The sequence below is a fragment of the Zophobas morio genome, unplaced genomic scaffold (assembly GCF_036711695.1).
Source record: "Zophobas morio isolate AGI-343-1 ecotype UQ-CSIRO unplaced genomic scaffold, CSIRO_AGI_Zmor_V1 ptg000004l, whole genome shotgun sequence".
Taxonomy (NCBI): domain Eukaryota; kingdom Metazoa; phylum Arthropoda; class Insecta; order Coleoptera; family Tenebrionidae; genus Zophobas; species Zophobas morio.
The window spans coordinates 2,057,855-2,074,420 of record NW_026972109.1 but is presented as its reverse complement, the minus strand read 5'-3'; the positions used below and the strand labels follow the sequence as shown (position 1 = coordinate 2,074,420).

The 16,566-nt window shown below is 34.5% G+C and overlaps 2 protein-coding genes across 2 annotated transcripts; one reads left to right on the top strand and one right to left on the bottom strand.

Moving 5' to 3' along the window:
- The first annotated feature begins 1,042 nt into the window (after positions 1-1,042).
- On the top strand, positions 1,043-3,488 carry LOC135133983 (DNA ligase 4-like). The gene has a single exon (XM_064062553.1). It carries the CDS (start codon positions 1,678-1,680, stop codon positions 3,421-3,423), a length of 1,746 nt encoding a protein of 581 aa, XP_063918623.1. The 5' UTR covers positions 1,043-1,677; the 3' UTR covers positions 3,424-3,488.
- A 21-nt stretch (positions 3,489-3,509) lies between these two features.
- LOC135137037 (GATOR2 complex protein MIOS-B) lies at positions 3,510-15,293 on the bottom strand. Its single transcript, XM_064066580.1, has 11 exons — positions 15,006-15,293; positions 14,444-14,956; positions 14,202-14,394; positions 13,958-14,154; positions 8,568-8,737; positions 8,284-8,522; positions 7,874-8,234; positions 7,547-7,821; positions 7,289-7,499; positions 7,055-7,242; positions 3,510-3,749 (listed from the first exon to the last, which is right to left on the bottom strand). The coding sequence occupies exons 1-11, from the start codon at positions 15,115-15,117 to the stop codon at positions 3,668-3,670; spliced, it is 2,541 nt and encodes an 846-aa protein (XP_063922650.1). The 5' UTR covers positions 15,118-15,293; the 3' UTR covers positions 3,510-3,667.
- Positions 15,294-16,566: the final 1,273 nt, after the last annotated feature.

Sequence of the window (16,566 nt, the reverse complement as noted above, 5' to 3'; positions counted from 1 at the left end):
AACATCAAAAATTCGAAAAATTAAAAAATCGAAAGATCAAAAAATTCCAAAATTGAAAAATCCTAAAACTAAAACATCGAAAACTCGAGAAATTGAAAAATTGAAAAATCTAGAAATCAAAAGATCGAAAAATTGGGAAATCGAAAAATTAAAAAATTTGAAGAATTGAAAAACTGAAATCGTAAAACTGAAATATGGAAAATCGAAAAATAAAAAATAGAGAAATCGAAAATTTGAAGAATCGACAAATTGAAACATCGTCAAACTAAAATGTCGAAAAATTGAAAAACCGAATAATCTAAAGGCGAGAAGTCGAAAAATCGAACGATAGAAATATCGAAACATCAAAAAAGTGAAAAATCCAACATTTAAAAATTCGAAAAATTGAAAATTGAAAACTAAAGTACTAAAAAACTGAAAAATCGAAATATTTAAAATTAAAAAAAAACAAAAACTAAAGTAAGAATCGAAAAATTGAATCGAGAAATTATAACATCAAAAAATTCGAAAAATTTGGAGAATCGAAAAACAGAAATCGTAAAACTGAAATGTCGGAAAATCGCGAAATCGAAAAATTGAAAAATCTAGAAATCAAAAGATCGAAAAATTGGGAAATCGAAAAGTCGAAAAATCAAAGAATCGCTTAATAGAGAAATTGAGGAAAGGAAAAATAAAAAATTACGAAACGCCAAAAATTGAGATATTGAAAAATTAAAAAATTTGAAGAATTGATAAATTGAAGAATCGAAAAACTGAAATCGTAAAAACGAAATATCGGAAAATCGAAAAATAAAAAATAGAGAAATAGAAAATTTGAAGAATCGACAAATTGAAACATCGTCAAACTAAAATGCCGAAAAATTGAAAAACCGAATAATCTAAAGCCGAGAAGTTGAAAAATCGAACGATAGAAATATGGAAACATCAAAAAAGTGAAAAATCTAACAATTAAAAATTCGAAAAGTAGAAAATTGAAAACTAAAGTACTAAAAAACTGAAAAATCGAAAGATTTAAAATTAAAAAAAAAACTAAAAACTAAAATAAGAATCGAAAAATTGAATCGAGAAATTAAAACATCAAAAAATCGAAAAATCCAGAAATGGAAAATTCGGCAATTCGAGAATCGAAAATTGAAAAATCTAGAAATCAAAAGATCGCAAAATTGGGAAATCGAAAAGTCGAAAAATCAAAGAATCGCTTAATAGAGAAATTGAGGAAAGGAAAAATAAAAAATTACGAAACGCCAAAAATTGAAATAATGAAAAATTAAAAAATTTGAAGAATTGATAAATTGAAGAATTGAAAAACTGAAATCGTAAAACTGAAATATGGGAAAATCGAAAAATAAAAAAATAGAGAAATCGAAAATTTGAAGAATCGACAAATTAAAAAATCCTCAAACTAAAATGTCGAAAAATTGAAAAACCAAATAATCTAAAGGCGAGAAGTCGAAAAATCGAACAATAGAAATATCGAAACATCAAAAAAGTGAAAAATCTAACATTTAAAAATTCGAAAAATTGAAAATTGAAAACTAAAGTACTAAAAAACTGAAAAATTGAAATATTTAAAATTAAAAAAAAAACAAAAACTACAATAAGAATCGAAAAATTGAATCGAGAAATTAAAACATCAAAAAATTTGAAGAATCGAAAAACGGAAATCGTAAAACTGAAATGTCGGAAAATCGCGAAATCGAAAAATCCAGAAATGGAAAATTCAGCAAATCGTTGTTAAAAAACGTTTTTGATTTGGAGACTAAGAGGGTGATCCTTGATGGGAAGATGATGCTATGGAATAAAAAAACGAAGCGGTTTGGTTCAAAAGGGATGAACTATGACGTCAAGAAACTCGGTTTGAGGAAGTATCAGCCAAGTTTTTGCGCTTTTGACATACTGATGCACAATGATACGATTTTGACTAACCAATCGTTGCGTAAAAGACTGCAAATTTTGAAAAAAGTGGTCAAAAACCCAGTGGAGGGTGCAGTTGTTGTGAGTAAGTACTCAGAAGTGAGCACTAGAAGTGACGTTGTTGATGCACTTAACACCTCAGTTGATAATAACGAGGAAGGCATAGTCGTTAAAGACACTTCTAGTGTGTATAAATGCAGCGATAGAAATAGCGGCTGGTTTAAAATGAAGATGGAATATTTCGATGATGTGGTTCACGATTTGGACGTACTAATGATGGGTGGAACGTACGGCTCGGGCAACAAACTCAACTCTTTCATCGTTGGAGTGTCTGCAGGAGTGGGCACCTATTACTCCCTCGGAAGCATCAGTTCGGGTTTGAACGACGAAGAGCTAGACTTGTTAAGCGATAAATTTAAAACACACGGTATAGATTTTAAAGACTTTGGTACAAAAACCAAAGGCAAGCTATTTTTTGGTCGGGAAACCCCTCATGTCTACATAGAGCCGGAAAATTCGTACATTTTCCAAATCCGAGCGACCGAACTAATCAGAGTCACTAATGACGCAGTCAAGTGTCCCTACACTTTACGATTTCCTCGTGTGTTGAAAATACGGAACGACAAACCACCAGATGACTGTTTATCCATGAACGAATTATTAGAACTGAGTCAGAATAAAACCATCGTCAAACTCAACAAAAGACACATCGATTTGGACGAGATTGTATCAAAAGCGCGACCTTCTAAGAAAATTAAAGTCGAAGTTGTGAGTTTCGAACAACCGGATGCAGGTGATTTTTTAAAAAATATACGTTTTTATGTTGATTCTGGTACCGAAAAATGGGGGACTGAGGAGATTTATCACTCTATTAAAAAACTAGGCGGCGAGGTTAGCTATCGCCTGGAACCCAACGTCGACATAGTGTTGATTTCAAAACTAAACACGAAAATATCCAACGCCATGAAACAATCAAACGGTTTTGATATAATCCACGTTGATTGGTTGCGACGGGTTTTGGAGGATCGCGAGTTGGTTGATTACAAATCAGACGAAATATTTTATTGCGGTAGTAATTTTCGTCGAAATCTATCCACAAATTTGGATCAATTCGGTGATTCGTTTATGGCAAAAACATCCAAAGCGTCGTTGCAACGTGCTTTCGACATGATGCGCAAAAAGGACGATTTTTTGAACACGAACGACGCGCTGGCGGTTAATGGTAGCTATTATTTCAGCGATTATGTTGCTTATTTTGACCGTTTCGAGGAAATTAACAACCCTGGTTCAAAACAAATTTACTATTCGTATCCGGACGAACTAGAGTTTGAATTTTACAAAGGCGCTGTGAATAAGGAATTGACGCCCGAAGTTAATCTAGTCGTGCTAGCAGAAAACAACCACGATCGTAAATTATTAATTAGCAATTTTATAGAAAATAACGGTTTACCGAAAATCGAGATCGTAGCAAAGGATTTTATCTTTGATAAAATTTCGAGCCAAGCGTGATGTGTATATTAAGAATATTGTATTATGTATATGTGAGCAACTTTTAATAAAGTATTTAGCAAGTCGTTGAGGTCAGATCACACACGTCTCAAATATGTATATTTATTCTTGTCAAAAAACACTCAAATTAACACACCCAAACGGACAAAAATGTCGACTGCGCGTACAAATGTCAAATCGTTATTAAAGTACAATTCGTTACCAAAATGTATATAACAGTCTAAAATATCACAATCAGTGCAGTTCACTTAATAATGGCGTTGCTGACGGAGTCAACTGAGAAACACTTGCAAGTGCAAGCGGTCACCGGACACTCCGAATGTTCACTGCAAAAAAAAAAATGACAGCTTCAAGTGGGATTTATAAACTTGCTGTTGACGTTGCGGATTTAAGTTGATTACTACAAAAATTTACCATTTTAGAGATGTTTTAAGTTTTTTGTCGAAAAAAGTCTACACATATTACGAAAAACAGGAAAAATGTAGCCCCGCCCACCCACCCTATCTCAATTGTGATGATTTTTTTATTGGTCGTGAGCCAAGAGGGTGGAGCTTAACTGCAAACTCCATATTTCCGTGCAAAAGTTTACCATTTTAAACGTGCTTTAAGTTTCTAAGAATAAAACAAAATTATCACAATTGAGAAGGGGATGGGTGGGCGGGGTTTATATTTTGCCGTTTTGTTTTAATATGTGTAGACTTCTTTTCACAACACGAAACTTAAGTCATGTATGTATATTAAGAAAAAAGAGGCAAAATATAAGCCCCGCCCACCCGCCCTATCTCAATTCGGATGATTTTTTTTATTCGTCGTGAGCCGAGGGGCGGAGCTTAATAGCAAAATCCTCATTTTTCTACAAGAAATAAAAAACATGTTTTTGAGTATCGTGTTGTTCAAAAAATATTATTATATTAAGAAAAAATTGGTCGAAGGATATTTCGACAGAACTTCCCTCGTTCCCAAAGTGCAGCCCAACAAATCTTGGTCCTTTGATAAATTACAAAAAATACCGAGGAATCAAACAACCGAAAATCGAAAATTGAAAAACCGAAAATTCGAAATCCGATAAGTCGAAAAATTGAAAAAAATGAGATTCTGAAAAATTTCCAAAATTGAAATGTTGAAAAACTGAGAAATCGAAAACTTGAAAAATCGAGAAATCAAAAAATTAAAAGTCGAAAAATTTAAATATGTACATACAGACTAAAAAGTTTAAAATCGGAAATTCGAAACATCAAAAAATCGTAAAATCGTAAAATGGAAAAATCGCTAATATGCTTAAAATTTAAAAAATCGAAAACTAAAAATCAAAAAACTAGAAATCGAAAAATCTGCAATAAAAAAATCGAAAAATTGAAAATTCGAAAAACTAAAAAATCGGGAAATTGGAAAATCCCAAAATTGAAATGTCGAAAAATTGAAACATCTAGAAACCGAAACATCAAAAGATTGAGAAATCGAGAAGTCTACAAATTGAACAATCGAAAAATTAAAAAATCGATATATCGAAATCTGGATAAATTGGAAAATCGGAAAACTAAAAATTGAAAAATTTAAAAACCGAATAATTGAAAACTTGAAAAATCAAAAAATTGAAAAACAGAAAAATATAAAAGCGAGAAGTCGAAAAATCGAAAGATTAAGAAATAGAAATATCTAAAATTAAAAAAACAAAAAATTAAAATGTCGAAAAATTGAAAAATGAAGAGTTCAGAACATCGAAAAATTGAAAACCCGAAATATCGAAAAATTCCAAAACTGAAAAATCCTAAAACTGAAACATCGAAAACTTGAGAAATCGAAAAGTCGAAAAATCAAAGAATCGCTTAATAGAGAAATTGAGGAAAGGAAAAATAAAAAATTTTGAAACGCCAAAAATTGAAAAATTAAAAGATTTGAAGAATTGATAAATTGAAGAACCGAAAAACTGAAATCGTAAAACTGAAATATCGGAAAATCGAAAAATTAAAAATAGAGAAATCGAAAATTCGAAAAATTGAAGAATCCACAAATTGAAAAATCCTCAAACTAAAATGTCGAAAAATTGAAAAACCGAAAAATCTAAAAGCGAGAAGTCGAAAAATAGAAGGATAGAAATATCGAATCATCAAAAAAGTGAAAAATCTAACATTTAAAAATTTAAAAAATTGAAAATTGGAAACTGAAGTACTAAAAATCTGAAAAATCGAAATATTTAAAATTAAAAAATAACGAAAAATTAAAATATCGATAATTTGAAGAATCGAAAAACTGAAATGTCGGAAAATCGAGAAATGCAAAATTCGGAAAATCGAGAATTTGAAGAATCGACAAATGAAAAATCCTCTAAATTAAAATGTCGAAACATTGAAGAATCGAAAAATTGAAAAATGAAGAAATCAAAACATCAAAAAATCGAAATAACCGAAAAATTTCAAAATTGAAAAATCCTAAAACTAAAACATCGCAACCTTAAGAAATCGAAAAATTGAAAAATCTAGAAATCAAAAGATGGAAAAATTGGAAAATCGAAGAATCGCTTAATAGAGAAATTGAGGAAAGGAAAAATCAAAAATTTCGAAACGCCAAAAATAGAAATATTGAAAAATCAAAAAAATTGAAGAATTGATAAATTGAAGAATCGAAAAAGTGAAATCCTAAAACTGAAATATCGGAAAATCGAAAAATAAACAACAGAGAAATCGAAAATTTGAAAAACCGAATAATCTAAAAGCGAGAAGTTAAAAAATCGAAAGATAGAAATATCGAAACATCAAAAAAGTGAAAAATCCAACATTTAAAAATTCGAAAAATTGAAAATTGGAAACTTAAGTACTAAAAAACTGAAAAATCGAGAAATCGGAAATGGAAAATTCGGAAAATCGAGAATTTGAAGAATCGACAGATTGAAAAATCCTCTAAATTAAAATGTCGAAAAATTGAAGGACCGAAAAATTGAAAAATTCCAAAATTGAAAAATGTTAAAACCGAAACATCGACAACTTGAGAAATCGAAAGGTCAAAAAATGAAAAATTCGAAAAATCGGCGAGTCGAAAATTTCCAAAGACCAAAAATTTATTCGCCAAAATTTTGAGATGTCAAAAATTTTTTGGGAGGAGATAAACAATTTACGATGATTACGTTAACCTTAAAATATTTATAAGATTTCAGAGCAATCGGTTTTGCAGTTTCAAAGTTATATTGCAAAATATGTATTGCTATTCAGAAATTCGGGATGTCTAGGGTGAAAATTCGATACTGATTCATAGATTACAAGTACAGGAGTATAGTATTTTATCGAATTAAAAAAAACCTTTTTTAATTTGATAAACTAAATTTAAGTTAGTGTTTAACTATTATACATACAAAATGTGACAACAATCGGTCCAGTAGTTTCGGGGTTTACTTGTCTAATAAAATTGGATACAGACACCAGACAGACAGACAGACAGACGGAAACGGGAGACCACTTTTTTCGGACTCTAGAGGTCATGACACGTTAAGAAAATATGAAATTTTTCATTCGTTGTCAGACCGCGCGGCGAAGCCTAATTGAAAATGTATACTTTCCTACAAAAATTTTTCATCTCGAACGTCACCTCAACGTCAGCGGCAAGTAAATAAATCGACCTTCACTTCACACCAACTTACTCGAACCAGTGTGTCATATGAGAAACGTGCCCTCCGTGTCTACACGTCTGGCACCACGTAAACCAGTTAGGAAATTCGATAATTTTGTTACTGTCGCCCCCACTACCACTGCCCGTGGTGGTACCCATATGCATCAAACAAATAGCGCATCTGGGTAAAGGTTTGCGACAGTTGGGGCAAGACGACATCTGCAAAACCCAAATCAGTATTTATAAGAGTGGGTTATGAAGCTACCTTAAGTTTATTAGCGGTGCCACTGATACGTGGAAAGGGACCGCGTCCTCTAGTAAGGCCGTACATGTAGGCCGAGATACTTTTGCCACAGAAGTTACACGAAACGTAGACTTGCTGTGGGGCGGTATCCGCCGGCCAGTAAGTACTCAACATTATGTCAAAGTGGGCTCTTTCGTTCCATAGTTGCCACGTGTCCAGAAGGTTGCGGTAGCTACAAAAAAACAACAGTTGGATGATCGTGATGGGGTAAATTTTCACCTGGAAATCCATTCTTTTATCGTTTCAGAAAACATTTCCACAGGAAAGGCACGGACAGCGATAAGCGCCGTCGACTGAATATCTCCAGTGGCGTCTAAATACCGCTGCAGCAGCCGGATCCCGTCTTGATTGGTCCCCGTGAGCAACAGCCCGTCCAAATTACCCTCCTCAATCAACTTATCCGACAATCGTTTCAAATAATCATGTAAACGATTGTCTGGAAGGAACATACAAGCGAACGCCACCCTATCATCGACCGTGACCCCACTTTCATTCTAAAATTTAAAAAATCACCCAAAAATTTACAACTGTATCACCAAATCGTACCAAAACACTCTCATAATTGTAGTTTTCCGTAGTCAGAAAACTAAAAATCGCCTTTAGATAAGGATCCGACAATTTTTGTTTAGCGGTCGAGCAAAACTGCTTCCACACGCTACTCTTGTCGTCCGTAAAACCCGCAAGCGCCATCGCCATCACGTTCAAACTCGACCCAAACGACACGTTTTCCGGCGCCCGACTTAAAATATCAATCGCTAGACGGATTTTTAAATTGAAAACGGCTATAGCGGCGGCTCTTGTGTACGCCTGCTCTTTCTCAAGTTGTTCAAGAAATTGGGTTAACTTGTTTGAGTCTCGTTCGAAGTGCCAACTACACAAATGTAGCGCTTTGTCGCGATCCTCGTGCCTGAAACAACAAAATTACGAAAAATTGTCACCAAAGCGAGTAAAAGTACTTGAAAATTCGCACGACACCCTGACAGTTTTTGTTTCCCAGATCTGACCACAAGAGGGAGTAGTGGTCCGATTTGTTGTTGCTGGGGTCCAGTTTTAACACGGCTTGGACTCCCGGGTGTTTGCATTGGGTGCCGTTTAGGAGACCGTCTTCGACGAGTTTTCCACTCAAGTATAGCCAGTTCCAGACGTTTGATAGCATTTCGTTGTCCACAATTTCGCCGTTTTTGTAAATTTCTGCCTTCAAAGGACACAGTTTATTGGTTTAAGTATTGTGTGGTCTTACTTTTAAGCCGTAGCCCGCCAGCGCCCTCTGTTTGATTTTCGTTGAAATGTCCTGCAGCGGATAGTCGTTGATGTATTTCATGGTTTTTCGCCCGTAAGTCCAGACGACGTTGGAAGTGGGGGCCCAGTTTAACGTAATTCGGTCGAAAACTGTATAGTCGGTTATGGTTCCTACAATATATAATTTTACAAATGAAAACAATAAATCCAGTGGTTGGAAGTAATTCATTACTTAATTTAGTCACTTTTACAATTACTTTTTACTTATCTCATCTCAAAATTTTACCGGATAAATATCCTATCTAAAATGTGCAAAATATGATCAGTGTGTGATTTATCACAGCATTCAAATTTTTTAAGTTTGCTTAAACAGGGTATCTCAGAAAAATTAATGACTGAGTTGTTGAAAATAAATATCCAATCACTCAATTTAACAATTCAACTCGTTACTATAGAAATTTGCAATTTAAATACACCTTTTAAATTTAACGAGTTTTCACGAGTTTTCATAGTAGGGGTAAAATCAGTCTTATCTTAGGAGGTGCTAGCCCCGCCCACCCGCCCCATATTTTCTCAGAGTTTGTGTCATTTGCCAGAATCAGTCTTATCTAACCAAGTGCTAGCCCCGCCCACCCGCCCTCCCTCTGTTTTCTCAGAAGATGATATGTCATTTGCCAAAATAATACTTATTTTAGCAATTACTACCCTCTAAGAAAATAAAGGGCGTGTGGGCGGGGCTAGTACTTGCTAACATAAGTCTTATTTTGGCAAATGACATATCCTCTGAGAAAATGGGGGGCGGGTGGGTGGGGCTAGTACTTGAAAAGATACGACTGATTTTGGCAAATCACATATCCTCTGAGAAAATAGAGGGTGGGTGGGCGGGGCTAGTACTTGGTAAGATGAAACTGATTTTGGCAAATGACATCCTCTGGGAAAATAGGGGGCGGGTGGGCGGACCTAATATTTGTCAAGATAAAACTTATTTTCCCCTATTAATCTTGCAAAAACTTGTGAAATTTAAAGGTGTTAAATTGTAAATTTCCATAATAAATTTTTAATCAATATATTTGCTTATCTCCTCCAAAAAATCGATGACGTCACCTCAAAATATTGCTGAATATATCCTATCTTAAATGTGCAAAATATGATGAGTCTATACTTATGATTTATTTTTAATATATAACTAATATTTTTTAAATTTGCTTATACAGGGTCTCTCAAAAAAATCAATATCAGAGTTGTTAAAAAGTAAATATCCAATCAGATTTAGGAATTTAACTCATGACTATGGAAATATGCAATTTAACACCTTTTAAATTTAACGAGTTTTTACAAGTTTTCATAATAGGGGCAAAATTAGTCTTATCCTAGCAAGTGCTAGCCCCGCCCACCCGCCCCGTATTTCCTTAGAGTTCGTGTCATTTGCCAGAATCAGTCTTATCTGAGCAAGTGCTAGCCCCGCCCACCCGCCCTCTGTTCTCTCAGAGGGTATGGCATTTGCCAGAATTAATCTTATCTGAGCAAATACTAGTACCGCCCTTCCGCCCCTATTTTCTCAGAAGATAATGTCATTTGCCAAAGTAAGAATTATCTTAGCAATTACTACCCTCTAAGAAAATAAAGGGCGTGTGGGCGGGGCTAGTACTTGCTAACATAAGTCTTATTTTGGAAAATGACACATCCTTTGAGAAAATAGAGGGCGAGTGGGCGGGCCTAGTATTTGTTAAGATAAAACTGATTTTGCAAAAACTTGTGAAATTTAAAGGTGTTAAATTGTAAATTTCCATGTTCCATGTTCCTGTTAAGATAAGAGTAATTTTGGCTAATGAGATAGCCTCTAAGAAAAGAGAGGGTGGGTGGGCGGGGCTAGTATCTTTTAGGATAAGACTGATTTTGTCAAATGAGATATCTTCTAAGAAGAGAGAGGGTTGGTGGGCGGGGCTAGTATCTTCTAGGATAAGACTGATTTTGACATATGAGCCCCGTCCACCCACCCACCCTGTCTTTTCTTAGAGGGTATGTGATTTGCCAAAATCAGTCTTATCTTAGCTAGTAACTGCTAAGATAAGACTGATTTTGGGAAATGACATCCTCTGGGAAAATAGGGGGCGGGGGGTGGGCCTAGTTTTTCTTAAGATAAAACTGATTTTGCCCCTATTAATCTTGTAAAACCTTGTGAAATTTAAATGTGTTAAATTGTGAATTTCCATAATAAATTTTTACTCAAAATATATTGTATCCCCTCCAAAAAATCAATGAAGTAATCTCAAAATTTTGCCGGATAAATTCTATCTAAAATGTGCAAGATATGATCAGTGTGTGGTTTACCACTGCATTCATGTTTTTTAAATTTGCTTATACAGGATGTCTCAGAAAAATTAATATCAGAGTTGTTAAAAAATAAATATCCAATTAGATTTAGGAATTTAACTCATTACTATGGAAATATGCAATTTAACACCTTTTAAATTTAACAAGTTTTTACAAGTTTTCATAATAGAGGCAAAATCAGTCTTATCTTAGCAAGTGTTAGCTCCGCCCACCCGCCCTCTATTTTCTCAGATGGTATGGCGTTTGCCAGAATCAGTCTTATCTGAGCAAGTGCTAGCCCCGCCCACCCGCCCCTGTTTTCTCAGAAGATATGTGATTTGCCAAAATAAGATTTTTCTTAGCAAATACTAGCAAGCATTATGCTTTGAGAAAATAAAGGGGTGTGGGCGGGGATAGTTCTTACTAACATAAGACTTATTTTGGCAAATGACATATCCTCTGAGAAATTAGGGGGCGGGTGGGCGGGGCTAGTACCTGATAAGATAAGACTAAGTTTGGCAAATGTCATATCCTCTGAGAAAATAGAGGGCGGGTGGGCGGGGCTATTACTTGATAAGATAAGACTGATTTTGGGAAATGACATCCCCTGAGAAAATAGAGGACAGGTGGGCGGGGCTAGTACTTGATAAGATAAGACTGATTTTAGCAAATGACATCCTCTGGGCAAATAGGAGACGGGTGGGCGGGGCTAGTACTTGATAAGATAAAACTGATTTTGGCAAATGACATCCTCTGAGAAAATAGAGGGCGGGTGGGTGAAGCCAGTACTTGATAAAAATAAAAAATTTAAAAATCAAAAAATGACAAATTGAAAAATCGGATAAACGAGAAATCGGAAAATTGTACAATTGTGTAATCCGAAAATCAAAAACTGAAATATCGAAAAATTGAAAAAAAAATCTTATATAACCGAATTCGAAATTCCAGTTTTCATTTTTTTTTTAATTTTTAGATTTTTCAACTTTTGAATATTTCATTTGATAATTTGACAATTTTGCAGTTTTTAATTCCAATCTTTGGATTTTCAAGTTTTAACTTTACAATTTTGGAATTTTTTTATCTTTAATTTTTCAAGTTCTCAAGTTAAAATTTTTCTTTTCACGATTTCTCATTTTTCGATTTTTTAACTAAAAGAACAAGTTTATTCGAACCGAAATTTTGAAAAACCGAAAAATCAAAAATTGAAAATTAGAAACAAAATTTTCAGATGTTTTAAAGTTACGGTAAACATGGCAAATCGCTGATCAAAATTACTTTTTACTCCCTTCCAAAAATCCGGTGACAAAAAATCAAAAATCGAAAATTAAAAAAAATGAACATGTATTTTCTCGATATTTTTAAAAATCAAATAATTGAGAAATCAGAAAACTGCCAAAACTGTAAAATTAAAAAATCGAAAGACAGATCAAAAAATGAAAATTTAAAAGGCGAAAAATTGAAAAATTCGAAAAAATTTTGGCAAATGATCTACTCTCTAAGAAAACAAAGGGCGGGTGGGTGGAGCTAGCACTTGCCAAATAACCTACTCTTCTAAGAAAATAAATAATAGGTCATCTGCCAAAATCACTCTTATCTTGGCAAGTATGAGACTGATTTTTGCAAATGATATATCCTCTAAGAAAATAAGGGTGGGTGGGCGGGGCTAGTACCTTTTCTTAAAGAGTAGGTCATTTGCCAAAGTGAGTCTTATTTTAGCAAATACTAGCCTGACCTACGCGCTTTTTATTTTATTAGAAGCTAGGTTATTTGGCAAGTACTAGCAAATTTCGACCCATTTTCGACGATTTTCGAAATTTAACTAAATGCTTTTTCTTGTAGATTTCGGGGCGCAGAAGTCACTGAATTTGTATTTTGCCTCTTTTTTACTACTTTAAACATATTTAAAATTTCTTCTCATGAAAACAAAACTAGGTATATTAAGAAAAACAAAGGCAAAATATAAGCCCCGCCCACCCACCCTATTTCAATTGTTACTAATTTTTCTATTCGTCATGAACCGGGAGGCGGAGCGGGAGTAATTACCATATAAAACAAGTTCGTAAGTAATTGCGTAGTTAAAAGAGAATTGTATGTATTAAGTAAAAATGAAAGCTAAAGATTAAGTTCCACCTATACCGTCCCCGATGTCAATTGTGATTAGTTTTTCATTCGTTGCCAGACCGAGGGGCGGAGCATAATTGCAAAACCCATATAACAATGCGAGCGCAGCGAGCACGTTCAGGCGTTATTAAAAATGTTTCGTTAGCGTCCCTGAGAAGCTAAATTAATAATAAAAAAAATTTGTTACTGTCTAAAAAAAAAGTGAATTTTAAAATGTTTATAATTATTCAAGTTGCGGAGACTAGCAGTCTAAAAGTGCTCGCTGCGCTCGTATTTGAAGGGTGTGTGCGTTTTTTTTTAATCTATAGGTTAACTTAAAAAAAAAGGACGTTTAGAATACAAGCACAGGGAGCAAGTTTAGCTTGGTAAGTTTTTCTAAGTTTTCATAATGGGGACAAAATCAGTCTTATCTTAGCAAGTGCTAGCCCCGCCCACCCAACCTCTATGTTTTCAGATAGTATGTCATTTGACAAAATAAGATTTTTCTTAGCAAATACTATCCTTTGAGAAAATAAAGGGCGTGTGGGCGGGGCTAGTTCTTTTTAACATAAGTCTTATTTTGGCAAATGACATATCCTCTGAGCAACTTGGGGGCGGGTGGGCGGGCTAGTACTTAATAAGATAAGACTGATTTTGGCAAATGACATATCTTCTGAGAAAATAGAGGGCGGGTGGGCGGGGCTAGTACTTGGTAAGAAAAGACTGATTTTGGCAAATGTCATATCCTCTGGAAAAATCGGGGGCGGGTGCGTTAAAATTGTGATGAGTATGAGATTATCTGGTTTTCGCTATTTATGGATTAATTTGAAATTTTCTAAAAGGTACATTTAGCAGAAATTGTACTAAAAAATCCATTGCGCTTTACAGAAATAAACAAACATCTAAAATTATGTCCATCAAATTTTTCAAAGTGCAAAAAGTAATTGTTAAAGTAATGCATAAATCCAAAATTCGTACCTGATAACGCAATCGTCAAGAATCGATTTTCGTCGGTGTTGTGCCACGAAAACGACATAATATTATGTGGGGACCCCGGAGCCACGTCCCTTTCCAAAACAGACGGCTCGACCTCCTCATTTCCAATAACAGTGTGCTGAATGTCATACAAATTGATAACAGAACTCTCCTTTTGCAACGACCCCAACAAATTATACCTACAAATTCACCTTTATTTTAAAAAATACACCCCGCATTTACCAACTTTGTAGGGCACCACGCAATTTTAATCACGGGTTTATTATGATGCAACGTCAGAATCGGTTTTTCGAAATTCCGAGTATCCCACACGTAAATATTGTTCTCAAAAAACGACGCCAAATGTCTGTCGTCGTTCGGGTCCATACAAACCCCAAAAACCGCCTTAGTTAGGGTTGAATTCGTGATTTTATTCGGATCTGTGATGAAAATAATAATAGAAGAAAAATAGCTAATTCAGTCACCTACCTCTGATATCCACAAATTTGATATTTTTTAGATTCATACCAACTGCAATCAGTTTACTGTTGCTGCTAAACCACGCCATGCTGTGAGCGGTTTCTGACACCCCGAACTCTGCTATGGGTTTAGCGAGTTCTACGGCGGGGGCCATTGTGTTAACCGCCAGTCTTCCTGAACTATTGTCATTGTTTTGGGAGGATTTGGTTATGTCCCAGATTAAAACGGAGTTGTCGGATCTGTACTTATCTAAACCGGCAGCCACCCAACTTGTTTCAATGGTGTTCCAGCAGACAGTGTTACACTGTCGGGCATGCCGCGGCACTAATTCTTTACCAGGCAAACCCAACGAGTCGTACTCTGTGGGTCCAAACGTCGATAGCGAAATCCTCCCGTTTGATAAACCAACCGCCAACAATAAATCGGCGTCTGATTTAGGGTAAATGTCCAAACACTTCACATAGTGGTGATTAGTGTTAGTTGCCAATAAGTTCGCAGACGTTGTACTTGAGAGCTTAATACCTAAAAATAAACGTTAAACCCGTTTTTACTTCAATTCGTTTCAACTAACTTTGGAAAACATTGTCTCTGTCTTGGTGGACTTCATACAAGCAGATTTCAGACCCCCATGTTATGAATTTATTTGGAATAGGTGTCCATTGTATCTCCAACTTGGAGGACATCCTATGGAATCTACAAAACGTTCAACTTATGTCGATAATCACTGCATACAAGGTTAAATTAAATAAACATTGTTTTGCAATTTTTGCCGAGAGGTTATGTTTTGACAGAACGTTAGTGACTTTTGACATTTACTGTTTTGTGTTGGCGCTCCTGCGACACAAGCGGTAACAAGCGTTTGAAAAATTTCAAAAATGAATCATTGTCTCGTAATTTCGGGTTTTTAAAATCGGAATAAGTTTAAAATGGAGGAGACACACAAATTGTTAGTAAATAGGGACTAATCTTAATATTTATTCATGTAAAGTGGGCTTGCTATGATTTTAAAAACAGCTATGGATGTTTTTCACTTACATGCTTAGCATTTTCACAGATATGCGGTACGTCACAAAAAACAACACAATATAAAATTACCATTATCCTCTGTAAGTTATACTAAGGCACTGTTTATGTAAGCGATAGTTCAATAGTCAAATATACATATGATAAGAAAACAATAAGAATTAGTTTAGTTTAATCGGAAAATTGGTCGTGCTTGCATTTATCTGGGAAGCAATCTTGGTAGGATTTTGTGTGTAATTACTTATTTATTTAGTTAATCGCCGTCGAACCTATGTATTTAAAGTGGCAGGGTAAAAAAACACAAATTAAGGTATACAAGTCTAGGTTTATTGACTTTATTTCACACTGACAAAAGTTAGTTCATCGTAAACAATTAACTTGTTTTCACTTTTAACAATTTGAGAGACATAAACGGCTGTAAAAATGGTAATACAAAGTACACATACATGACGAATTAAAATTTCTCGACCGCCATAAATATTTTCATCAGTATTTGCAACATGTTTATAAAACATTCGGTATAAAAGTATCATTCTTGTATATCGTTTTTCATCTACACACGAACTTCATCAACTTTCTATACTTCTTTGAATTAAATGTGCTGCGTGCTACGTATTTTATGAATTTGCTCTTCAACTACGACCTATATTTTCCCTATTTATTATTAACATTTTTAGTGTATAGGAACACTGAAAAATATTAATTCGAACATTCGGTTATACGAATAATTTCAAGTTCAGTGGGTGCTCGTTGTAAACATTCCTGTTTTATTGCACGTTTCCGCGAAGTTGGACCAAATGTTTAACTACAACGAATCATCGAGTTCGATTCTACACTCGGGTGTATTTTTTTTTAAGAGATTCGATGGTAACTTTCTCGATTAACAAAATTGTATACTGATGTATCTATACACTCAAGTCCACAAAGGCACCAACTGTTTAAGTCATTTTTTGCGATTTCAGTTGCCTTTAGATGTTTTTCTGTTGTACAGTCTATTTTTACAATACGGGTGTTTCAGTACGACGATAAAAACCATCACATTTTCAAATTTGAAACGATTACACAAAAAGTACGAAAGCTTCTTATTCATTTACGTTTTATAACATATA

Excerpts from the sequence above, each read along its gene's own strand:
- LOC135137037 (XM_064066580.1), bottom strand. The coding sequence starts at position 15,117 with ATGTCCTCCAAGTTGGAGATACAATGGACACCTATTCCAAATAAATTC. Across the intron at positions 7,243-7,288 it reads GCACCGCTAATAAACTTAAG|ATGTCGTCTTGCCCCAACTG; the intron begins GTAGCTTCATAA and ends TGGGTTTTGCAG. Across the intron at positions 3,750-7,054 it reads CATATGACACACTGGTTCGA|TGAACATTCGGAGTGTCCGG; the intron begins GTAAGTTGGTGT and ends TTTTTTTTGCAG.
- LOC135133983 (XM_064062553.1), top strand. The coding sequence starts at position 1,678 with ATGTCGGAAAATCGCGAAATCGAAAAATCCAGAAATGGAAAATTCAGC.